General features: G+C 49.7%; 1 protein-coding gene across 1 annotated transcript in view; it reads right to left on the reverse strand.

The window, feature by feature from the left end:
• The window catches only part of LOC149338353 (putative aminopeptidase PLBD2), a 97,238-nt gene that overhangs the window by 32,411 nt on the left and 38,058 nt on the right, over positions 1-26,769 (reverse strand). Inside the window, exons 4-7 of the mRNA XM_089550733.1 lie at positions 11,330-11,559; positions 6,921-7,012; positions 6,046-6,203; positions 2,910-3,002 (exon numbers count right to left, since the gene is read on the reverse strand). Of these exons, the coding sequence (XP_089406859.1) occupies positions 2,910-3,002; positions 6,046-6,203; positions 6,921-7,012; positions 11,330-11,559 (573 nt within the window). The remainder of the gene's footprint in view (positions 1-2,909; positions 3,003-6,045; positions 6,204-6,920; positions 7,013-11,329; positions 11,560-26,769) is intronic.

A 26,769-nucleotide genomic window follows, 5' to 3' on the forward strand; every position in this document is an offset into this window, starting at 1 on the left:
TCGTTGTAGATACTTTCCAGCATTCTCACACGAGACTCTTCTACACCCTTATTCCGCAATGAATGCTGAGGTTCCCACTCTGATCAGGCCGCACCTCAGGCCTGGTTAAGCAATTTCATCGACAGGCGGAGTTTTCTTTTTAAACCCGGTGTAGAATCGCGCGGCACCGGCATTCGAACACCGGTCTTCTTGCATAGGAGGCGGATGCCCTGCCTTTGCGCCATCGCTGCACCATTTCAATTTCGAAGGCGTAACTATGGGTTTAATGACATCGCTTCCGACTATCATTATGGGTTTGAATACTTCACTTCCGGTTCGATGACGTGGCTTCCGGCTTGCGCCATACCAGTTTTTATTTCATGGTGTTTCCTTGTTTGAGGGGTAACTTCCATCGGTCCCTTCCAGCTTGATGACTTCACTTCCAGTCATCACTTCCGGTTTCGGTTGTCGCTTCCACTTCTATACTGCCATTTACGACTGCATTTCTGGGCGACCGGGTCACACCCTGCGTCACTTCCGGCTTGCTGACATCCCTACTAGTCATCACTGCTGCTTTGGTCGCGTCTCTTCCAGTCATCACTTCCGGCCTGGTAACGTCCCTTCCTAGTGACGCCATTTGTATTGGACGTTGCTCTCGCTCAGTCCTGACATCACATGGTTGTCTAACTACGCAAGATGTGTCAAGCTAGCACATCTTTTCATGCAAATAGGTGTCGCTATAAACGACACGGTTTTCATACATACCAATCACCGGCAATTAGGCATGACTGCATGTCGTGATGATGATCATGACATAACCAGTGACGTTCATGCTTACGTGGCATGCGTAATCATACCCCTTATTTCGACCACATATGCCTTGATTTCTGCTACAAACACGCAACGAACCAAGAACCGATCGATTGTGACAATGACAAAACATGGGCAAAGCATCCACAGGCTCCTTAAGCTTTCGCATAATAATCACCTGACAACACCTACAGGAGGTTGTTGTCATACTTTCACAGCAGAAAGTGGACGAGAGCTGTCTCTGCTGCACCTTTGAATCACGGAAAAAAATTCATAAAAAAATAAATAAGTTAAAGACATATATATCGCCGAAATACTCGCTTGTCATGTACAGTCGTGACCAAAAGGGGTATACAACACGAAGCCGGTGGCAGAGCTCGGGAAAACTGCATCGAAACGCCATCTGGCCACAGCGACAGGGGTCGCGACAGCTCATGGGGGACACATCTTATCTGCAGGCATGCAAGTTGAATCATTTTGGTGTCTACCGCTCGGTGAAATGCCTAGTGGTGCCTTAGTAGAACGGTACCTGTCGTGCCCTATTTATTTATTTTTTTTTTCTTTTCAGCGATCAAGATACCACGGAAGGCCGGCGCTTGCTCCGGAGTGAGACTGATATCGCGCCAGAACGTTTAAGCGAGAAGGAGCGCGACGCATCAAGCCGAGCTATCGACATGCTTGTCGACAAAATGGGGCACCGCCGCGTTTGTCTCGATCCCAGATGGCTGTCGCTAGATGGCGTTACAATGCAGTTTTCTCCGCCGCCGGCTGCGTGTTGTATACCACTTTTGCTCACGACTGTACCTGCGATGGAAAATGTGCTCTCATTTTTTGTACGCCCTTCGCATTCCAGATTTTCTACCTCCGCAAACCAAGCGCCAGGACAGCGCCGTAGCCGACGACGCCAGGCTGACTTCACCTTACGTACTCAGTGAGCATGTGCAAGGTGTCACCGATTCTAGCAGGTTATCGAAAGGGGATCTCCGCGAAGCATGGTGGCCATGCTACGAGATGTTCTCCTTAAGAGTATACCACAGTGTACGTGCTGGGCCATCGACAGCAAAGAAGACGTACCGCGGTTTGGTCTGATCATCTAACCTGTTGAACGTTGCCACTCGCTAAAACTGGCCCACGTCTTAATGAGGTAGGCCGTGGGAGGTTGAGGCTTTCGGTGCTGTCGGAAGTCCAGCGACGAAGACCTCCGCCCTATGTCACGTTAGCTGCGACGGAAGTCACGAAGACAGCAAAGAGGGCTTCTGAAAGACCCTCTTTCTTTGGCTGTCTGCCGCCGCGGTGGCTCAAAGGCTATGGTGCTCGGCTGCTGGCCCGAAAGACGCGGGTTCGATCCCGGCCGCGTCGGTTGAATTTCTTTGGAGGAGAAATTCGAGGCCCGTGTACTGTGCGATGTCAGTGCACGTAAAAGAACCCCAGGTGGTCGAAATTTCCGGAGCCCTCTACTATGGCGTCTCTCATAGCCTCAGTCGCTTTGGGACGTTAAACCCCATAAACCAACCAAACCAACCATCTTTGGCTGTCTCGAGCCCAGAAAGAAGTGAATGACTCGGAAACGGCGACAGCCACAAATCAGGTCGCCGGTACTCGGAAAGAATTGAATTGAAAGAGGTTGAAACCTGCTCTCGACCGTGTTCAATTCAAAGCTGACAATGAACTTTTGAGATGATTCGCGCAATGTAGCCACAACAGTCTTGAACGATGTAGAATCGGTTCCGCCTGGCTGCGATCACTGAGGATAAATATTATTTCATCTTGCGTCACAAAGTGATAAACCCCTGTGCGGGCGGCACTGAGCGGGAACAAATAAAGATTACTAAGCTCTTGTTATGAGCATGGTCAGGCTGCTCTTTCTCAAGCTGAGTAATCGGTGCTGCAGAGAACGAACCAACTTCTTCTTCATTTGAAAAAACAGGCGGAGTAACAGAAAACTTAAACTACCCCAATTAGGATATAAAATTGATGACTTCCAGAGCTCACGCGCTCAGTTATATTACGGTGTTTACGATGCACTATCATGACATAAACAACAGAAACACAGGGTACTGAAAGGGGCGTATATGGGTATATGAGAGAACGGCAGATTAAAACTGAAAGAGGGGACTTACGGCAGAGATTCCAGGATCCAGAGTGTCCCATTTTGTAGCTCTCTTCCTGGCTTGAAGCGGTTGTAGTCAGCGATCATCCACTGTTTGCTATTGCTGCGGGCAAGAGATGTCAATATAACAAAGCTAGCCGCATTGGACATTTTCTACTTGCGTCGTTTCCTGTTAAATGGTAAATGGTGTGCTTTGCTTTTCATGCTTTACTTTTTTTCGTTCTTTGATACCTATTCTTATCTACCGTAAATAAATTTTAGCACACAATGGTAGCGAAATGAGGAGCTCTTTATGACACACAAAAGAAAGAAGCTAACAGCCACCATACCAAGGAAAGCATATATTTTATATTTGTTGTTAATCAATGTAAAATAAATCGTTCAATTATTTTATCGCTTAAAGATGATTAATTAAAAAGTAGATGAAAAAATAGGAGGACGCATAAGGTTCGCCTTAAGAGTAGACGCGATAGCGCCTTCTCCTCCTTTTTCCTCTTCTCATTCCTTTTCTTTCTCACTTCTCACCCAAACCCAAGTTGCAGTCGTAGTTCGTCGGCACATCGTCTTGGACGAACCCGATGCCACGAGCGCCAGCATAGCCTCCGCGCCGAACGAACGGGCAGCAAACCGCAAGCTTCGTGTTGAACGCGCCTGGATATGCGCTGTGTTGTTCGCCGCTCACCGCGTGGTTCCTGCGTCCCCGCACGGCCCCACTCAGCCCGAACGAGACGAGTGGGAGGTGCTGAGGAGGCGCGGCCGTCGCGCGCTATCTGTTGGGGCAGTCAGGGGGCAGTGGCGTACATTGCGAGGAGGAAGGAGTGGTTTCACTGGGGCGCCGCCTGATGGCGCTACGTGCGCGCCTAGCGAAGAGCAAAAGTAGGGGAACCGTGCATTGCTACTCGCTTAACTGCAACTTCTGGAATTTCTATGCTCATAATTACTAACATGCACCACAGTGCAAGTCTCTAAAGAACCCTTCTAAGACAACACCGTATTCACTAGACGCGCCTTTGTTCATTCCAAATCACCGAGCTGGCATGGCGGAGTAGTTAGCGTGTTCGTCTCGCACTCCGGAGGCTCTGGTTCGATTCCCAAAGTCGACCACTTTCCTACTCGGTTTTATTCAATAATGCTTCTGGGATTTTTCGCTCGGCCAAAGCAGCCGACGCCGTCGACGACACCGGCTTTTCTGCGGCACGGGGCCCTTAACGCTATCACGTTAAAATTACACCTGCTATAGCTTACTTAGCCAAAAGAGAAGTATGTGCGCTAGCACGTCGAATTTCATTTCGGTTCGAGACTAGACTTTCAAGCTCAAGCTTCAGGCAAAGATCGGTGAAATCGGTGAGGGGCAGCCTATCTTGGTCGTTACTTCTGGACAGTGTAGTGCCGGCGCCCACATTTCGCTGGCGGGCCTGTCTAAACCAGCGCTGCGCGCCCGCCGGCGCTCAAAGCAGGCCCAGACTCTCGGACATGTCGCGACGTGCAGCGTGACTCATCCCGCCACACCGGCGCCGACACGGACCCTTCCTCCTCCCCTCCTCTCCGTCGGTGCGGGCTCCTCCGGCGCGTCGCCGGCCGTCGCCTCTCGACCATTGGTCTAATTTGAACGGTGGCCAGTGCTGTGACCTGATTGGAGGATTTGAACTGCTGGCTGCGCAACCGACAGCGGGCGGCTATAAAAACGGAGCCGCGCTGAACCCGAGCAGCAGACGGGCAGCAGAAGAGCCATCACGCCGGAGCTACGCTCGCCGCCGGGGCCGCCCTTCTTCTTTGTGCTTGCCCGTGGTGCTCCTGGCCCTGTATTATGTAAAAGCCCTTGTACACACTGTACATAAAAGTCCTTTGACTCACCGTCGCCTCGACCGTTTCCTGGCTCGAACACCCAGTCCCAACAACAGCGACAGGCGGCGACGAAATTTCGTTCAGTGAGGCCAGTAAGGCCTTCGCCGTAAAAAATAGAGAACGAAAGCCGTGATAGCATAGTGCTATCATGCAGTGGCTAGAGAAGGTGATCAGTTAACGCCGCCGCGGGTTCCAACCACAGGCGCAGCGGAGTCGCGGCCATATTTATTATTTGGAAAGCACTGATAAAATAGTCGGTGGTGAAAAACACATGTCAACGATTATTTAATTAGGAAAGGTGATTACGGTAGCGCCCTATCGGCCCCTTGCCCTCACAATACTAGGTGGGGCCTCTATTCCGGGGCCTCATTGGCAAACAATGACGCCCGCGTCCGTTGCGCCAAGGCTTTTTGAGCCTTGAGCTCTTGAGAGCCGAGAAAAGCCTAACATCAAAATTACTCTAACATCAGTAAACATTAGTAAACATCCAAAACCCACGTTACTAAGTGATGCACACCACAACGCGTTCCCTACGTACTCTAACGCACTTGAACCAACCACCCTCCAAGGCCTTCCGGGAAGTAAACATAACATAAATTCAGTGTAATAAATACCACGTCTAAAAGAACACTTCGTGGCCTATGCGGTGCGTCCCGCCTGGCATGCAGAGGGCCTTGGTTCGAACCCCAATTGGAGCTAATTCCTACTTTTTTCAGAAACTTCAGGGCGTTTTCCTTCAACTGAATTAGGATGACAGACAAGGGCAGGTTTTAATGGAAAAAAAAACTTCTTACGCTATAGAGTATAGGATGACGTCATAATGCGGCAGTAGGACGCACACGGCAAGCCGAGTAGCGCCATTTCAGGCGATCATATACATTTCGGTCGTCTATATCTAGTTGCCACTGGCTGACCTCAATGTTACGCTTGTTTTCCCGACTAAAGTTATACGAAAATTGTGAGCAACCTTTACCGCACAGCGTTTCGGGGTGTCATACGATTCCTCGTTGAATATAGCTTATATGTTCTGGGCAAGTTGGAGGATAAGTCCCTGAATTTTTTTTTTTACACAGCTTCTAAATAGCCATACAGCCAGCTCCCTCCCACAGCATTCTGGAGCTGTTTTTTTATGTGTGGTCTGATCGTCCTGAGAGGTATACGTGGCTGCACGCAGTGGGATCCTCTCCGAGGAATTGCCCTTCTTTCTTCCCGACTCCATGGGCAAGAAGAATAGTTGTTTGGAGCAAATTGTTCCTTTTTCCCTCAAATATACAAAAACAACGCGGAGTATGTGTCCTTACGTGCCGCTCGGGTTCCGGCTGTAGATGTCGATCCACTCCTGAGCTGTACTGGCGAGCCGGTTGGCGACAGTAGCGCGCGTAAATTCGAATACGCACTGCGGTTTGATGAAGCGGTACAAGGAGGTGTTGTACACCTCGACGCCCGTAGACATCAGTGCCTGGAAGAACGAAGATTGGCTTGATATCCACACGTACTTGGGGTGAACCATGCTTATGGTTAATTCCTAACAACTGCTATATCGCCCCGCGATGGGTTTGTTTCTATGAAGGAGAAAATGTACGATACCAGAAAACGTTAACCACATGGTCTAAATAAATGCGGAACACAATCCTATGCCGTCTTTCATAGCAGATTTGAGGCTTTGTGAATCTAATACTGCACATGTAACATCAGATTATCTCACCACATCAATACTTCACTAAATCAATACCAAACTATTTCTCTGAGCATGTACAGTGTACAGAGCCGATCACACTTGTCTAGAGCGCTAGAAAGGTACCGTTCGGGGGGAATGAAGATAAATTACGAAGCAAGTATTGACTTTTATTGATAATGCTTGCGCTGGGCGCTTGATGGCAGCCGAATAGAGACGTGAACCCCATAGACACCAGCGCCTTACCGCTAGCAAAGGAGCTGCGAAATGATTTCAGTTCATTTGCTAAATCTGTTGCTTTACTTAGAAATGTCACTCCGGAACGAGGATCCCCACGTGCAGGAAAATTGTGCAGACGTTTCTACCATCAGAGAAGGCAAGCTATTAAGCAGCGCAACACTGCTGCCGTTCAGCCACTGTGACGAGTTCGCCTCCATGTGCGCAGCGATGATCCCAACACTATTTCGACCTGTCGGGAGACCCGATTCTCTGTGTACTCACGAGTCCGCTGGAAAGTAGGTAGAAATCGTCGCCAGAGAAGAGCTTTCCAGGGCTGGAAGACGAAGAGTACGTGTTGCCCGGAATCACGGTGTCTGCGAAGACAGAAGGTCAAACGTGAACAACTTAAGAGATAGTTAGTTGGCTCGCGGACCTTAAAGACCCCTCAGGGAGGCTAGCGCGTTGGAGCCTCCGGTTGCAGTAATTCGACGTTACCATCGTGTACAAGTCTGGCAACAAGCGCAGCGATGCAGACTGCCTGTATCGTGCTCCTATCCCGTGTATAGCTGCTGACATAGAAAATTATCCCTTTAACCTCCTCGTCCTCGCTCAACAACAGAGAGGTGACGCCGAGCTGCGACACCTCACAGATTACCCCGAAGGCCGCGCATCGTCGACGCCCCCTTTCTTCACGCGCGGCTGTCATCGTTCTGCTTGCGAGTTGACCTGATCTACCAGAGAAATTACTGCCCCACGGACACTCTGTTCCTGCTCGTGGTTCTAACGGTGCTTCGAGACGACGTTCTGCACGCATGCCGTGATGATCTTTCTTCCGGCCACCTCGCTTTTTCTCGTAAGCTGCCACGGGTACGTCAGAAGTTTTACTGGCCCAGGCTTGCTACAGGGGTCCACCGCTAAGTTAAGGCTTGTCGCGAGTGCCAACGTCGCAAGACTCCAGCTGTCAAGCCGGCCGGCCTACTGAAGCCCACTGATCTGCCTCGAATCCCTCTCTACCACGCCAGCATGGACTTGCTGGGCCGATTTCGGACATCCTCATTGTGCTATATGTGCATAAGAGTTGCCACCGACTACCTGGCTCATTATTTTTAAACCAAAGCCCTTCACTGCGGCACCATGTGGCTGAAATTGCTAACTTTATCTTTAACATTGCCCCCCGTCACGGAGCCCCTGCGGTTGATTTAACTTATAGAGGCATGGCATTTACATGAGACCTCACACAGGAAGTTATGCGGTTCAGTGGCACCAGTCACCGTAAAACCACTGCCAATCATCCTCAAACAAATGGACTCACTGAGCGGATCAATACGACCATTGCCGTCATGCTTCCTATGCACATCAACGCTGATCATAAGAACTAGGACCAGAGCTTGCCTTACGTCACGTTCGCCTATAACACTGCTCATCAAGAGACAACGTGCTTCACGCCGTTTCGTTTGGTGCACGGCCGCGAAGCCATGACTATGCTCGACGCATTGTTCGACGAACTTTTCGTTCGGCAAACGGAGGCCGCCCGCATTAAGTTAAACAGTGAACCCCTACCCAGAAAGAAAGCGATGCTGAACGCTACAACCTCCCTGGCGACCAAGTTTTGGTTTAGACCCCAATCCGCCTGCGGGGTCGCTCCGAGAAGCATTTACGCCGCTACTTCGGCCCCTACAAGGTACTTCGCTCACTTAGTGACAAAATGCTCCCGCAAGAGTGTTCTCAAGGCGGCAGGCGATATCTGAAATCGTACATGTCGCCAGGATGGAGCCCTACCACGCCCGCTAGGACTTCTTCGCCCAATTTCGGCGCCACTCCGTTTGCCCCCCCCCCTCCCCCCCCCCCCCCCCCCCCCGTGTGTCAGCACGTCCTTGCCTCTCCCTGCGTCATCGGTTCGATGCAGTTTCAAAGGGCAGGAGCAATGCCACACTGGATGGATGGAAAATAGTAGCGTCCCCTTTGAAACGGGGTAGTAGCAGTTGCCGCCATGCTCGTTGTCCTTTTAATGTTGGCCATTACTTGCACCGCAGTGTGGTGTGATAGCACCCGCTGTCTTCCTCGTCTTCCCCTGCTCGAGTGTGGGTGGGCTAAGTGTGCCTGCTGTGGTAGTCCTAGTGTGCCCTTCTGCCTTTTTGTGCTAGCGCTCAACCAGCTCTCCGTGACAATATTTCTTTAAATTTTGCCCTGTCCCTCACGCATCATTTCTCAGGAACCCTCGGCTTCAACATTCCTCCCACGCCTCCTCTGAACTCACCCCGAAGTTTTCTGTTTTTCCTTTATTTTTTTCATGATTTTTTTCAGTATTTCTTCCCTCCACGTAGACTAATTCCTTATCCGAGCGTTTCAGGTCGAAGCAGCCAGTCATGCCAAGCCGCCTGTCTCTGCTGGACACACAGCCTTTAAAGCCAACGCTTGCTATCTCCCCACGCTCAACACCCCATGATTCCTTTCTCCTGACCTGGCCTCTTTTCACAGTTTTTGCAAGCGAACGGGTTAATTATCTTTAGCAGCCATCACGCCCGGCCAAGATTCACCCTCCCATTCTAAGACCATTTCCACTTCACACCCTCCTCCCCCTCATTGGGCTTTCGTTCTTGGAGTGATGACCCTGTTTAAACCCCGCAAATTATGAATGCTGCCCAGACGAAGACAAGTTAACTTGTAAAACGTTGGCAAGCAACCCGACGTCTTCACCTCTCTCGATCACTTTATGATTCTACAAGGCGTGTTAGCCTTTCTACAAATTTGGTGGACGTCGCTTCCATCTCGTTCTACCATTCTTGAGGTGAGGTCAAACTAGATAGCAACTGCAGCCGCCCTTGCTCAATTCGGTTTACAGCCTCAAACAGCGCCGATCATTCTCCACAGTGAGTTTGCATGCTATTTTCGTAGCTTTGTGCTGGGCCAAGACTGGCCTCAACATCTCCAGAGGAAAGAAGAAGCAGTTAACAAAAGTAAAGCATCGAAAAAACAGGCAGTACTCCGCATTAGCATCACACAAAAGTTCTCTAACATTAGTGGCGCACGACACAGTGAAAAGACAAGAGCTAAAATTTCGAGATCGAGGACATTCCGAATGGTGTCAGCCCCAGATGCACCTATTGGTGGCTCGCGTTATGTGCGCCTAATGATGACATGCCTGATTGCCAGGAGAGTGAAATCACTGGTTCCAAACATAGCGAAATGTAGCTTGCACAGGCCTATGCAGAACTGTCTTTAGAGCTCCATGGAACAGGTTTTCCTCCACTAAAGGTGGAGTCGAAAACCCATGTTTCAAGCGTCTAACCCTAAAAACGTCAAGCACCAGGCAACTGCTAAGCTTGTACAGAGGGAAAAACGCATGTCTAGACCGGGCGAACTGCCTGTTCCGCACGTCCCAAAGCCGCTGCGACCAGGACGCAACCTGTAAGTTTAACTGCACATGCCTACATCTAGGCCATTTTTAACCAAATTTTAAGGCGGAAGCTTTTAATGCCTCATCGTTGTAAGCAGGAGCTGTCCACAGAAATGTCACGCTTTTCAATTGGTCGAAACGGTCGTGACGTCACAGTGCGCGAATTTCAAACGGGGCCAATTGTACTTTGGCTACTAACCATGCAACCAATTAAAAGGATCGTATAGTGATGCTCCAAGTAAGTTTGAGTTTAATTAGTTCCCTACTTAACCAATTAGTCAAACCTTTCTAGTCAGACCAGATAAATAAATAAAACCCAATAAGAAATAGGCCGAGCTTGGGAATCGAGCCCCGATCTCCGGAGTGCGAGTCGAGCACGCTACCACTCCGCCATGACAGCTCGATGGTTTGGAATGAACAAAGGTGCGTCTAGCGAATACGGTGTCTTCGTTCACTCCCATCTTCCTCTCTTCCCGTTACGGCGAGGTTTAGGTGTCCACCGAGATATGAGAGACAGATACATTTCCTTTCCTCAAAAACCAATTTACCGACGAGCAAGGCGTATTTGTCCGCGTTTCAGATTGACCCAAGTTGTCGTGACGTCACCGCGCGCGAAATTTGATGGGTGTCCACCGAAATATGTGAGACAGTTACTGCGCAACTTCCTTTCCTCAAATACAATTTTCGACTAGTGCCTACTGAGATATGTGAGACAGTTAATGAGTAATTTCCTTTCCTCAAATACAATTTTCATTTTGTTCATTACGGCCCTCTTTCTTCTTTCACTCACACTTCCTCCCTTCCTGTACGCTGCGGCTCAGCTGTCCACCGAGATGACAGAGAATTACAGCCCCATTTCCTTTCCTCAAAAAGCGTTGCGTTCAAAGGGCAACGCACCGCGCCGAACTGGTGGTGGCGTTCTTTGGACTCCGTGGCAGCGATACAACACGCTGTCGCGTTCCACTCCTAAAGGTGAAGCTTAAGTGTCATTAATTGGCATTTAATTATGTACCAACAAAATGTGCAGTGAACAATCGCTTAGCAGAATGCAGCACTCAGGCTTTCGCCTTTCACCAGTTTAGCCGCTAAAGCTCCTCGTAATTTTTCTAGAGATATCGCGTGTTCAACCCAAAACACTCCAAGAACGTGTTCTAGACAAGCGTTTTGCCCTCTGTACTCATTCGAAGCCAGTGGATACCTGGGGATACTGGAGATCGAACTCTGCACCGTCCGCTGCAGTTTAAGGCACCTAAAACATCTGCTTGTTCTAACAAATATCAAGAGTGCCACTCACCAGATGATGCCGTCGTATGAAGGTTGAGCGAGTACTTTTTTAGGATCTTCGTCATGCCCGCGTAACGACCGCCGCTCACGTGAGCGAGCAAGAGGTCTTTGTTTCCGGGCAGCAGTTTGACCAGCGCAGAGTCAGCGCGCAGCCCTGCCACGGCTGCGTCGGCGCGGGAGCTGAGCACTGGCTTGAATGTCGCCTCGATGTCGTCCACTTCGCCGTCCAAGTTCAGGAACCTCAGTGACGTGACGCATGCAATGAACAGACGGGAACCGATTGATCGAAAAAATCGGGAAAAAAATGATACAAGAGAGAACGTAGCGTGTGTACAGTCGGCGACAAAAGTCTCCGGACAGCGTGATATCTAAGTAAAGGTTTTAGCTCTATTATTAGCCCCGGTTGGAGACCACAACTGTGGAAGTGAAATGCAAAATCCCTTTCTCTCATTTCCACAAACGTGGATTCCAGTCGGCGACTAATAAGAGAGCTTTCTGTTTGGATGGTGGATCCCGCACTGGAGACTTTTCTCCCCGAGCATGCATCAAAATTTGCTGACTGAATAAAAACATCTTCTTGTCTAACTAGTCATCATCGTCATCATCAACCTGACTACGCGCACTGCAGGGCAAATGCCTCAACCATATCTCTCCAATTAACCCTGTCCTTTGTCAGTTGCGGCCACTGTATCCCCGCAAACTTCTTAATCTCATCCGCCCACCAAAACTTTCTTCCGCCCCCTGCTATGCTTTGCTTCCCTAGGAATCCAGCAGTCTGTTATCCTTAAGGACCACCGGTTATCTTGCCTCGCATTACATGCCCTGCCCAAGCCCATTTCTTCCTTGTGATTTCGACTAAGGTGTCTTTAATCCGCGTTTGCACCCTGACGCACTCTGCCCCCTTCCAGGTTTTAACCTCGCTGCTATCATTTTCCTTCCCATAGCTCACTACGTCGCCCTTAAGTTGAACCGTTTTCTTGTAAGTTTCTGCCTCATAGGTGAGTACCGGCAAGGTACAGCTGTTATATACTTTTCACATGGAGTAATTGATAAACTACCATTTATGACCTGAGAGGACCTGCCAAATGCCCTCAACCCCATTCATATTTCTCCACTTACTTTACTCTCGTGATCCAGATCTCCGGTCACTACCTGCGCTAAGTAGACGTATTCCCTTACGACTTCCTGAACCACGCTACCAATTGTAAACAACTATCCAGTTCCGATGCTGTTGAACATTAATTTTCTTTTCGGCATATTAATTTCAAGACCCACCATTCTGCTGTGCATGCCTAACTCATCGATCATGCTGCTGAGTTCATCTCCAGGCAATGTCATCAGCGAATCGTACATTATTAAGGTATTCCCCGTCTCAGTCTGATCCTCTAAACTCTTATCCCCAACTGTTCCCTACCCAGGTCCCTTAATACCTCCTGTAAACAGGCGTGAATACCACTGGCGACATCGTGCCTCCCTGCCTGACCCCTTACTGGAATTTTATTAGTGGCTCTATGGGTGACTATGGCAGCCGTGCTTCCTTTATATATATATATATATATATATATATATATATATATATATATATATATATAAACGTAATTCGGTTGGCACACGGTAGAAAAACAACAACTTTATTCTAACGTTTCGACCAGGGTCTGGCCTTCGTCAGAGTGATCACTCTGACGAAGGCCAGACCCTGGTCGAAACGTTAGAATAAAGTTGTTGTTTTTCTACCGTGTGTCATCCGAATTACGTTTATGTTCTACCAGATCCATCCGATCTTCACCCCCTTATTATATATATAAGTATATATTGTAACGGCATACGACCTTCGCAACGAAGAGCGCGCTGCGGTATACAAATAAAGAAGAGGCGCGGGGCGAGCGCGAGGGGAGAGCGCGCGGCGCTAGCGCGTGAGGTAGAGAACAAAGGTGAATCGCCCCGGCCGGTTATGTCTGAGTCTCCTGTGTCTGAGTCTCTGTGCCTTTCTCTGCGCGGGCCCGCCGTCCCGTAACATTTGGTGGCAGCGGTGGGATCATGCCGCTCACCCGCTCCCAGAATCAAGTCCCCGACGTGCCAGTCGACAGGACTCCGCCACCAGCCGACGGCGCCGACGACGCCGCGGCCGGCATCGCTACACCTGGGCGCTCGGAGGGGCTCGGTTCTCCGCAGCGGCTGGACGCCGGTATTGAGCGCCTCCTCGATATTTTTACTCAGCGGATGGACGCATGGGAGGCCCGTCTGACTGCCCAGGCTGGGGAGATGGAGGCGATCCGGCGCGACTTCCGTCGCCTTCTGCCAGTCGAGCCGAACACGGGTCCGGTGCCTCTGGACGTCCCCGCCACCGCTGTACCCAGCTCTGCCGTCGCTGTACCTGCGGTCGTAGCCGCCAACAGCGTGCTCGGCGCGGGCGCATCATTGGACGTCGTGGAGTTGCCCACGTTCGACGGCACCATTTCGTGGGATGCTTACCGCATCCAGCTGGACAGTATTGCGGCGGCGAGAGGCTGGGACGAGCAGATGAAGGCACGGATGCTCGTCGCCAAACTGAGAGGCCGCGCGACTGAGCTGCTGCAGAACGTGCCGCCTGACCAGCTGGGCTCTTATACTGTCCTGGCGGGCCTCCTCGCCGACCACTACAGTGCCTCAGGTCACCCACGTGTGCAGTACCACCGCCTGCGAGTCCGCCGTCAAGAGCCCGGGGAGACATACCAGGACCTCGCCGCCGCCATTGAACGCCTGGCTCTGCAGTCGTTGCCGGGGGCACCTCAGAACGCCGTGGCCCTGGTCGGCACCGAGGCATTCGTCGACGCCATCCGACTCCCTGAGGTGCAGCGCTTGGTCCGCTCTGGGCGTCCTGAGTCCGTCCGCGCCGCCATGGCGCTCGCCGTCGAGGCGGAATCGACTTTGCTGGCCACGCGGGGGTCGCCACCGTCTTCCGAGCACAGCGTCCCGGTGCAGGCTCCTCGGTTCTCAGTCCCCACAGCGGCCTCTACCCGACGCAGGCGTAATGACACCCGCACGACCTGCTTCCGCTGCGGCCTGAGGGGACACTACGCGAGGGACTGTGCTGGCCCTCCGACGTCGGAAAACGATTCGGTGGAACGGTGCCCCCGGATAAAGTCCGTCCCCGCACTCCTTAGTTCGCCGCGTCCCCTTCTTTCGTCGGCTTCGATGACAACGGAAGCTCCCTACGTGCTCCTTGACGTCGCCCTGCTTGATCGGCACGTAGCGGCCTTGGTCGACACTGGAGCGGCTGTTAATGTGCTCGACAAATCGCTTATTGTCAACGCGCCCCACCTGCTTCTTCCAGCCGCCAAAACCCGGCTCGTAGCTTTTAACGGCGCCCCGGTGGAGCAAGTCGGACGTGTTACCGTCAACGTGACAGCACTCGGAAAGACCATCTCCACCGAGTTTGTTGTCGCGGACAGCCCTATTTGGCCAGTGGTCCTCGGGTGCGGGTTGTGCCAGCAAGCCGGAGTCGTTCTCAATTTTACCACCACAGAACCACGTGCGAGCCAAACTCTGTGTGGGCCGGGTTGGCTTAACTGGATTTCCAGCGTCGGTGTCACCCTGTGGCAGTCCCTGGTGTCGGCGACCAAGCGTGCTTCAGGATCTGTGCGCTACCTCGGAACGAAGTGGCCACGTCGAGTCAAGCCAGTCGACGTCACTACCGTGACTGTGGCGACCGCCGTGACTCTGCCACCGGGTGCGGCAACTTGGGTGCATGCCAAGTCTGAGAATCCGATCACAGCGGATGTGATTTTCGAACCTACCCGGTGTTCGGCTCCGGCCCGAGAGATGACCTCCCCTCGAAGCCTTCTGTCGGTGTTCAATGGAGAGGTCCACGTGTTAATGCTTAATATCAGCCGCGCACCGCTCGTGCTGACTCCCGGCACGCAATTGGGTGCAGCGTCAGTCTTGGACTCAGCACCACCGGTTGCGTCTTTGCAGCATGAAAAACCATCTCACCACACTCCAGCGCCGGCGGTCCTATCATGGGACGCATTTAACTTTGGGCCCACCCTGACCTGCGCGGAGCTCGCCTCTCTGAAGGCCTTGCTGCTCGAGCATCGCAGTTACCTTGCTCTAAGCGCCAGTGAACTCGGGTGCACTTCCTGGGCCCAACACCGGATAAACACCGAAAACCGTGGGCCTATTCATCACCAACCTCGCCGTGTCGCGCCAGCTGAACGGAGAGTCATCCAGCAGCACGTATGCGACATGCTTGACCAGGGAATCATCGCCCCTTCTTGTAGCCCTTGGTCCTCCCCTGTCGTCCTTGTGCGCAAGAAGGATGGAACACTCAGCTTCTGCGTAGATTACCGCAAGTTGAACGCTATCACTCGTCTCGACGTGTACCCGCTGCCCCGCCTCGACGATGCACTTGACCGCCTGAAGGGGGCCCGTTATTTTTCCACCCTAGATCTGCTCTCGGGCTACTGGCAGGTGCCTGTTCACCACGATGATGTGGAAAAGACAGCATTCGTGACTCCTGACGGCCTCTACCAATTCAACCGTATGCCGTTCGGTCTCTCAAATGCTCCAGCCAGCTTTCAGCGCCTCATGGACCGCGTCTTAGGCCATATGAAGTGGACTATGGCGCTGGTCTACCTGGATGACGTCATTGTCTATGCGGCCACGTTTGATGAACACCAAAGGCGACTCAAACTCGTCCTCGAAGCCCTTACCTCTGCTGGGATTCGCTTAAAACCAAAGAAATGTTTCTTCGGTTTCGCCGAGGTCACGTACTTGGGTCACGTTGTGAGCCGGCATGGCATCCGTCCCGACCCGGAGAAGCTAAAAGCTCTTACGGCTTACGAAGCTCCCAACACTGCCAAGGAGCTCAAAAGTTTCCTCGGATTTGCTGCATACTTCCGTCGTTTTATACCCAACTTTGCCAAGCGAAGCGCTCCGTTGACCGCCCTACTGAAGAAGAATGCAGCGTGGAGTTGGACCCCGGCCCAACAGCTCGCGTTCCTTGACGTCAAGCACGCGCTCCTCGAGCCTCCTACGTTGGCCCATTACAACGAATCGGCCCCCATCGTCCTCCACACGGATGCCAGCCAAGATGGGCTCGGCGCTGTCCTTCTGCAGGAAGACGAGTCTGGTGACCATAAAGTCCTAGCTTATGCTAGCCGCCAGCTTTCCGACGTTGAGCGCCGCCGCCACTCTTCAGAACTCGAGTGCCTCGCCGTTGTCTGGGCCGTCGAGAAGTTCCGTCCCTACTTGTACGGCCGTCACTTTACCATCGTCACGGACAATAGCGCTCTGACTTGGCTGCAGTCTGCCAAACACTTAAATGCCAAGATTGCACGCTGGTCCCTGCAACTTCAAGAGTATGATTTCACCATAGTGCATCGGCGCGGCTCTGCACATCAGGATGCCGATTTCCTTTCTCGCCACCCTTGTTCCGTGACAGCTTTGACGGACCTCAGGACTGCGCAAGCGCAAGATCCCGACGTTGCTGCCATAATCCACTCCCTTGGCACCGCCGTCGGCGCAGGTCTCCGCAAACTGCGCCGGGTCTATCAAATGAAGGATAACCTCTTGTGTCATGTGAAGTGGTTCCGTGGTCGACCACCCGTGTGGTTGCCAGTTGTGCCGGCAACACTGCGGTCGCAAATCTTGCGCGGCCTACACGACGCTCCCACGGCTGGTCACCTTGGTCGCAGCAAAACCTACGCACGAGTGTCGGAGCGCTTTTGGTGGCCTAATATGTCCAGAGACGTCAAGGAACACGTGGCGTCCTGCCAGACGTGCCAGTTCAGGAAGTCATCCACACGAGTAACCAAGCCACCCCCGCAGGCGTTTTCGCCGCCGAGTTCACCTTTCGAACTGGTTGGACTGGATCATTTGGGCCCGTTCCCGAAGACACGCGCCGACAACCGGTATATTCTGGTTGCGGTCGACTACTTCTCCAAGTGGGTCGAAGCACTGCCCGTTCCCGACACGTCGTCCGCTCATGCCGCTTTGTTTGTGGAACAACATCTTGTTCTTCGGCATGGTGTGCCACAACGCCTCATCACGGACCGCGGGAGCTGCTTTATGTCCCAAGAATTTGAGCGTGCCCTCCGCTCCTTCGGCATTGCGCATTCCACTACATCCGTCAATCATCGCCAGTGCAATGGCCTCGTGGAGCGTGTCAACCGCACCCTTACGGATATACTCGCCTCCTACGTCGCTCCGTCCCACACAAACTGGGATCGTTTTGTTTCTACTGCAGCTTTTGCACTCAACACTGCGGCTCAAGAAACAACGCATGTCACGCCGTTCTCAGTCGTCTATGGCAGAACGCCCTCCATCCCTCTCGACGCGCAGTTGGGCCTTCGCCATCCTACTGCGTCACCGACTGACTGCGCCCAACGACTTCGTTCCGCCCGCCTCGACGCTCAGCGCAACCTTCTCACGGCCCATGCGCGTGCGCAAGTGGCCAATGCTGCAGCACCACCACCTCCCTCCTTTCGGTCCGGTGACTTGGTCCTCGTTCGCCGCACCATCCGCGCGACTGGCCGTGCCGCGAAGCTCTTGCCCCGATACCGCGGCCCTTACCGTGTAGTTGCACGGCTCGGCCCCGTTACGTACCGTCTAGAAGACCTCCCCGAGCTTCGCCCACGCGGTGTACACCACATTTTTCCGGAACATGTCTCCAACATGAAGAGCTATTTCTCCGGCACCCACCGTGATCCCGACTTGGCTCCCACGTCCTCCCTAGTGCCGCCCTCCCGTACCAGCACAGGCCTCCCTTCCTGAATGCCGCCCCTTAAGTGGAGCGCTGCTCCGTGAACGCAATCCCAAGTCCCGCGGTGCGAGAAGCCCTCGCAGTTTTCGTACGGCGAGGAGTCGCCTACAAGCAGCCCCGGGATCTACCGGGACCGTCTCGTGTCAGACGACACTGTCATCACAACGTGACGATGCCTCCTGCGCACCAAGCTGCGCCGGTGCGAAGAACCTCAGCCCGGGCTCATCGGGACGAGTTCGATGCCGCCTGCAAAGCGAAGCACGCGCTAGGGGACACCAGCGGTGTCTTCCTCCTCTTATCTTGGAGGCTGGAAGAGACTCTTATCTTCCACCTCTCCCCCCCCCCCCCCCCCCCCCCGGTGGAAAGATGTAACGGCATACGACCTTCGCAACGAAGAGCGCGCTGCGGTATACAAATAAAGAAGAGGCGCGGGGCGAGCGCGAGGGGAGAGCGCGCGGCGCTAGCGCGTGAGGTAGAGAACAAAGGTGAATCGCCCCGGCCGGTTATGTCTGAGTCTCCTGTGTCTGAGTCTCTGTGCCTTTCTCTGCGCGGGCCCGCCGTCCCGTAACAATATATATATATATATATATATATATATATATATATATATATATATATATATATATATCAAACAAGGGATGGAGAATGAGGGGTTATTAGTATGAGAGAAGCCAACAGAAACCAAGGGACTGAGGGGATTTTAATTTATGTATTTTGGGGTGTTGACCAATTCAGAATATTGCTGGATATGTTATCGCTTAAAGCTAATTGATTAGAAAGGCAGAAGAAAAAACAACCACATGCCGCCGGTGGGAACAGAACCCACGACCTCCGAATTACGCATTCGGTGCGCTACCCCTGAGCTACGGCGTCGGCTGTCAAATCTTCGGCTTTCGGGGGTAATTATGTTTATAAGTAACCTAACCTTGGGAGTGTTACTCAGCGCCACCCACATTCTAGGATGTGGTTGTCTTTTCTTCTGCTTTTCTAATCAGTTAGCTTTAAGCGATAACATATTCAGTAATATTCTAATTTGATAAACATCACAAAATAGATAAATTAATTAAAATCCCCTCTTTGCCTTGGTTTCGATGGCTGTTGGCTTCTCTAATATATATATATATTGTCGCGTAGCGAGCTTCGCAGGTTTCGCGCGCCAGTTTCTCTGACAGGCTGAATGTGTTCTTCTCCCCGCGTTGCAGCTGTTGCTGTCCGTGTGCTCCCTGCTGTGCGAGGAGCCATTAGAGGGGCTCACACTCCGACATTTGGCAGAGCCGTTTTCTCTGGGGCTCTTTGTAAGCAGGCATTGTGCGTCTCCTCCCCGGCCTTGTGTGAATGTTTAGTTAGAGAAAAACGCAGTAAACTGTGAGGGGACGAGGTCGCCCAAGGCCGCGTCCGGGCCACCAGAGCGGGCGCGCGGACCCCCTGTGGTTTGCAGGAGAGTCGCGCGAAGTGATAGCCTCGGGCGGCACACTGCCCGGCGGACCAGATATGCCGGAGACGAGCCGCGAGGGCTGAGGGCGCGGACGGCGGGTCGCGTGGTGCACCGACTGCGAGGTCTGCGTTCCCTGTGTTTCGGGTGTCGTTTTGTGTGTTTGTATCTGTGTACCGAGTGGAAATGCGCACGTCTTCGGGGAATTTTACGCGGTGCTCTCGAGTAAACAGCCTCGTGGGCACCGGCGTGCTATTGGCTGCTCTGTTTTAAAGAAATCCTTGTCATTGGCTCCGACAACAGCATTTCCGATTGGCTACTAAAAGTGTCCCCAGAATCCTGGGCAAACGTATTTAAGAGCGGAGTTTTGGCGCGAAGAGGGACTCGGGGGAGGAACGGCTGCCTCCCGGCTGCTGCTCGGGACCTCCGCCCCAAAGATGCTGCACGCCCCGGGGTATGACTGACTGTTTTACTATGTGACCTCTTATATTTTTGTCTCAGTTTCCAAGTTTAACCAGTGATTCGCATCTACCTTTAATAAATTAAGTTGACCAATGCATCTAATCGACGCCTGCTGGGCCCCTTCTTCGATGCGGCGGAGCCACCGTTCCGTCCCGACTTACGCTTCGTTACAATATATATATATATATATATATATATATATATATATATATATATATATATATATATATATATATATATCCGAGTACTTTTTCATAAGGCTCTTCTACACCCTGATTCCGCAATGCCTGCATGACTACTGAGGTTTAGACTGAGTCAAATTTTTTCTCTTATTCTATAAAGGATATGCATTTGAATATGGTATATTCCCCACATACGTCTAGCACCCGGTTGATAGTGAAAATATGGTGTATTGTGGAGTATCCGTTACGAAAGCTTGCGTGATCAAGTTGCAATATTTATTTACTTATTTATTGTACACTGCGACCCTGGATGGCAGGCTTTAGGCAGGCGCTTGTAGGACAGCGCAGAAGGTTATACAGTATCACAATGTACTATTGGGGACAAAAGTAGTATACTCCACGTGTCGGGAGCCGGAGCAGCGGAAAACGGCGGCATTTTGGCGAGCTAAAGCACGAAACATTGAAATAAGCCAAGCGACATGCCTGCTGATAATAAAGGTCACGCATTGAGCTGTCTTGGTCCCGGCGCCGCGGTGGCTCAGTGGCTATGGCATTCGGCTGCTGACCCGAAAGACGCGGGTTCGATCCCGGCCGCGGCGGTTGAATTTCTTTGGAGGAGAAATTCTAGAGGCCCGTGTACTGCGCGATGTCAGTGCACGTTAAAGAACCCCAGGTGGTCGAAATCTCCGGAGCCCTTCACTACGGCGTCCCTCATAGCCTTAGTCGCTTTGGGACGTTAAACCCCATAAACCAAACCAAACCTGTCTTGGTCCCAGATGGCCTGTAGATTTTGTAGCAACGCAATTTTCCGTTGCTGCGGCTCCCGCAGCGTGGAGTGTACCATTTTTGTCCCCGACAGTACATTCAGTCAAACGAAAGATGGCAGAAAAAAATATATACAACACATACAAAGCAATAACTTAAGTATAAACATTAAGTTAGGACCATGTTAAACACGGCTGCATATTACGGAACGCACTCAAAAAAGAAGACACGGTCGAACAATCAACCAAAATTGCAGGTAGGTCATTCCAAGTGCGGATTGCTGTGTGGAAAAATGATGCTGTAAATACAATTTTCCCGCATGAAAAATCACCCACTTTCTTTGCATCGAAAGAACGGGTTTGCAGCTGCGTAATTAACTGAAAATAAGCTTTTTTGTGTATTGCAAGTTGATTATGAAAAATCAAGTAGAACTGTTTCATTCTTCCGTGGTAGCGTGTTAGCAGCCGGGTTTCTAAATTTGCGTTTTGCAAAAGGGCTGATAATTATGAAACTATGTGTAATTATGTGTAATTATATAACGTTTATGCAACTATTACTATAGCTACTATATAGAAACCTGACACATTTACGATAATAATCTTTGTGCGTTACATTGAAGGAAAAAAAATGTTCCTTCGTCGCCTTGCAGTCCTACTGCAAATTTTCCGATCAGTAAACGAGGGTCTGTTCTCTCCGCCTCTAAAAACCGAAGGCAGGGCGGTTCACCGGGTTGTTCTGCTGTGAGCTCGCTCTTTGAGCGCCTATTGTTCTCTTGCCGACGGTTAAACCCGAGAGAGGGGTCGATTCTTTTGTGTGAACTTGTTGATGTGGTCCCCGTCGCCTTCAGGACTATATTCTGCCATGGAATGACACCTGCGTTTCGGTACCCAAGCCTCCGAGCCACAAGCGTCCATCTCTCATTTCCTGCGTACCCTGACGCTCACCACGCGTGGCTTTCACAGCGCAAGCAGGTTCTCTCCGGGTTGCTTCCGCACTTTCTTCGCATATCATTCATGCTGGCCTCAAGGTGCATCCTCCTAATGTCGATCCAGATGCTTAGCACAGAGCAAGGCCGGGTGAGCCCCAAAGTAAAAGGCGGCAACAACAGCTTGAGTTGACAGACCCTGCAGTCATAGCGAAGGGACCAGTGGAAGCGGTACAGAATCAACCGCATCAACGGTATAAGCGTGCCCGGAAGTAATTTGATTGTTGTTTTTTTGTTTAATGGCAAATAAGCAGTTTAGGCTATCATACCCCAAGATCAAGGTAGAGGAAAAAAGTTTTCTGCAGGTGTTTACATATATGTGAAACAATATGGTCGTGTAGATATCTTGAAAATCATTTCCTTCTACATAGTATTGAGAGAAGAGAAAAGATTTATAATTGGCTAACATATAAAAAGCTTTAAAGGAGGTCGGGTAACCTTAGCAGTCGTCCATGGCTGGGCACGGATCTAGCGGCTCCCAACCAATCAAATAAAAATCTCAGCCTTTTTCTCACAAATGAGAGCTTCACGGAGGTGCATCAAGCGAAGCACTGGGTCATGATTTAAATTTTTCGAAGAAAACCTGCTTCTGTTATAAATGTAAAAACTCAAGACATGTCAATTGCATTATCACCTAAGAGCAGCGCTGGGTGAAAAGCAATGCATTGATTATAAAAAAGGGAAAATCACTTTTTCCTTAGCTTTTCGAGCTTCGAGCATGAAAATAAAATGTGATTAAGTTTAAGTTCATCTCGGCATGTACAATAAGGTTTGTCTTGTTTTGTCAGCACAAACTTGTGTGTAAGGTGTTTGTGGCCTGTACGGAGGCAGCAGATAATGATTTCCTGGTAACGTTTCTGGGGCACACATGACTAAAGCCGGTTTTACCAAAAGAAGTTTGTTATTAATTTTCTTGTTTCAAGCGGGCTGTCATTTTTTCCTTGCTTTACAATGTACTAACTTCATGCAATCTTTATACAGTATATTTACATTTTTATTTTGGTTCCCACAACCTTAAGCAGCGCGCAGATCTGCTCTTTCGTTGCCTTTTATGCCGACATGACTTGGTACCCAGCATAGCCTTATGTTTTGTCCTTGAGGTATGGCGGTTATTATGCTGTGTACGATGACACCAAGCAGAGGAGTGATTGCATTTCTAGATTTAAAGGCTGGAAGCACAGTTAGCGAGTGTGTAAATAATACTGTTCGCGAGGTTCTTGTTTAATACATTTTCTAAGGCTACACGATGGCATAAATTTCTGAACTGAAGACTAATCCACACTTTGAAAGTATTAACATTTTATTCCAATTCTCTTGCACCACTGCGCTTCCAACCTAAACATCAGTTTTTGGACCATCTGTATAAAAAGCTCTCTAAGTAGTTTATTCTTCCTCGAGTGTAAGAAATTCTTGTATTATAGCTTGTTGCGGAATTTGTATTTTGCGGAACTTTGTAAGAGTGAAATCACATATTATTTATCTATTATTTATTTCAAAATACTGCAGGCCAGTATTTTGGCCCTAGTAGGGAAATTGCAAGGTGAGTGTACCATGGCGGCAGTGGATCTCTTCTAGCAATGCTTGGCAATACCTCTTGTTCGCCGAAATTTTGGCACATCTCTTCAAATCACAAGAGCAGTGGTCGGGTAGCTTGCGGTTTGTTATTAAGAGTGTCCTAGATGGAAACTTTGTGGCGACTTAGCAACAAATATGCTTCTGCAGCGAACAGATTTTTAGAATTAACGTGCATGTGAGCATGACTCTACTGTCTGTAAGTGATGGTTCGTTGGTTTCTGCATAGAGACTGTTTTTGGATGACATCCTCCATGCACCAGTGGAAAGACGCAAACCTAAATTATGTACTGAATCGAGTCGCTTAATGTACAATAGTTTCGCTGACCTATAAACTATACATCCAAAATATAAGGTAGAGCGCACTACAGAGCGATAAATTTGCGAGACATGTTCTATCGGAGCCGTGTGTTTTCATGAGAGTAATTTTAGTATATTGAGAGATTGAGAAGCTTTCTTTTTGAAGTTGTTTATCTGTGGCAGGATTGTGAGTCTTTTATCAAAAGTTATTCCTGCAAATTCGTGCTCATCTTGTAGTGGTAGTGTTGCTTATTCAGATGATGGCTTCAATCAGTGTGCAGTCCTTTTCTAAGCGAAAAGAGAACAGCTTCTGACTTTTGCGTGAAAAACCTGAAACTATTTTTGTCGACTTATGTCGTTAGTTTCTTTACCGTCAGTTCTGTTTGCCTCTCGCATGTTGCTATGTTTGAAGATATGCAGGCTATTTGAAGATCATCAGCGCAGACTGAATACAGTACCGACTTCGGGATTATTTTACTTAACGAAATCACTTTTATAATAAATAAGGCCGTGCTCAATATACACCCTTCAGGTACTCCATTATCCTGAATGACGTTCTTTGAGATGCTTGAACCTAGGCGTCCTTGTAAATAACAGTTGGAAAGAAAGTCTTTCAGGCAGTCCGACATCCTACCGCGGATACCTAGGTCCCCTATATAGCGGAGGATCAGAAACCTTCAGGTTCTATCATGTGCTTTCTCCATATCTAAGAAGACAGCAAGATAGTGCTGTTTGTGTATAAAAGCTTCTCTGATTTTGTCTGCGAAATGAACTGGATGATCAGCTGTTGAGCATGTCTTTATAAAATCGCATTGATCTATGTCAACAAGTTCGCAAGATTGAAGGCCAAATGTTAGTCGTATTTGAGGACACTTTCAAAAGATTTGGCGAGACAGCGTGCAAGTGCTATTGGACTAAAGCTACTAGGGGAAGTTGGTGGTTTTCCAGGTTTCAGGAATGACACTATGACAACTCTTTTCCATTCGTGGGGTACTTTTAATTCTATGAATAATTTGCTAAAAAATTCCACAGTGCCTCTACGGCAGGCTGGGAAAGCTGGGAAAGCATTTCATAGCGTATCTGGTCGGATCCTGGAGCAGTTTTTTTTTTTGCTGGCAGACAGTACTATATCGATTTCATTAAGTGTACTTAAATTGTTGTATTCTTGGCTTCCACCTCCATTTTTTGGAAGTCTTTGTTTGCCGGCTACATTTTTTTATTTTAGGAATGACTGCCTTAATGAGACGAACTGGACACTGCAGCGAAGTGTTCCCCGAAAATGTCTGCCTGTTTCTTTATGGTTGTTCGTGCGCAAGGTGTTGTCAAACGAGGAATTGTGAACGCTTACAAGTTGTCATTTAATTCTGGAACCTGATCCCACATTTTTTTGTTATTTGACTGTTTGTAGGTGAAACATAACACTACCATGAGGCTTTCTCGGCACTGCGGCGAACGTACTGAGCTTTCGCTCTTGCCTTCTTAAAATGTACGAAGTTCTAATTCGTGAAGTAACTGCGAAATTTACCCCAAGGCTTGTACCAATTTACCCCAAGCTTTATTTTGTTGGACGGATGGACAGACGGACGGACGGACGAATTACAGTTCCCCCCAAGCTATGCGGCGCGTTGAAGTCTCCGACAGCTACCCTTGCAAACGCATGCCTCTCGTTGCGGGAAACATGCTCCCGAAGAGAACGTGGTATCGTCGCTTGTGTTTCGCGCATTGAATATATTTTTCGCCGGACTCATAAACTAGGCTAACGAAAAGAATTCACCTTAAAGGAGTATAGACACTGTATTTTGGTGGCATTTTTCTTCTCTACAATGACGCAGAAGATACTATTATGCATGAATTGCCATGTAGTATTCGCCTGCCACCACTAAATAATTTATAATCGAATTTTTATATACTGCTGTTTCGGTTTCAAAAGAGGCTGTCAAGAAGAGGCTATAGGTCACGTAAGGCATGGAAAAACTGCGATAAAATTTCGGCTTCATTTTAATTCACTGCATTGCTGAAGCTAGCCTTCCTCAACAGGCGGAATAACAACGAACGTAGAAGTGCCAATTATATTGCAGTTTTTCATGCCTCACGTGATCTATAAGCTCTCTTTGACGTCAAAGTCATCGCTCGGCGGTTGAAACCGAAACAGCACCAGAAAAAATTCGATTACAAACTATTTAGCAGTCGTAGGAGAATACAGCGTGTATTATAATGCCTCACGCCGCAATACAAAGACGAAGACATGCCCCTAAGTTTAGGCGTCTATACTCCTTTATGCTGAGAACAATGCAGCGAGCTATGCAATAGAAAATCAAATCAAATCAGCTTATTTAAACAAATCAAATCAGTTTATTTAAACATCCTACGATGCTTAGGGGCACGGACAAAAAGCCCTAAATGGGCTTGGCGAGGTCCATGCCCCCTACAAGGCATACAGTGGAACGAATCTGATACATCAATAACAGAAATACACCAGCAGAAACGCAGCTGCTCATGAACAGAAAACTATATAAAATGACAAAAGCGTGATGCGAATAACAATGACAAACTTTAGGTTATGAAACATGACAGATATGATGAACGAAAAATGTAAAGCAGTGGGAAACACAGCTGAATGAGTACATATAACATAGACAAAGAAACTAACAATATTGCTGTATGTAGTTGTGCAAAAATATATTACGCAAATCCCTGAGAGATTTGTCACTGACGTCTGTGCCTTCTTTTCCGGAAAATTTGTTAAGGAGAGATGGCAAGCAAAACTTCAGCATTTGTTTTCCGTAATTGGTGCGGCAAACGTCAACTTTCCATCTCTCCGGTTTTCGCGTACAATACACAGGATCATTCACTGGGGGCCTGGCTAGTTCAGCTAATGAATTATTGTGATTGATATTCTCTGATCTGTAATAGCGGATCAGTCTATAAGGGTATAGACACTGTATGCGGATGATGTTAAACGGATTGAACAGATCGGCTGTGTGTGAGTAAGGAGGCACTTTTCCAATAA

The sequence above is a fragment of the Amblyomma mixtum genome, chromosome 6 (assembly GCF_055824585.1).
Source record: "Amblyomma mixtum isolate Tamu chromosome 6, ASM5582458v1, whole genome shotgun sequence".
NCBI lineage: Eukaryota > Metazoa > Arthropoda > Arachnida > Ixodida > Ixodidae > Amblyomma > Amblyomma mixtum.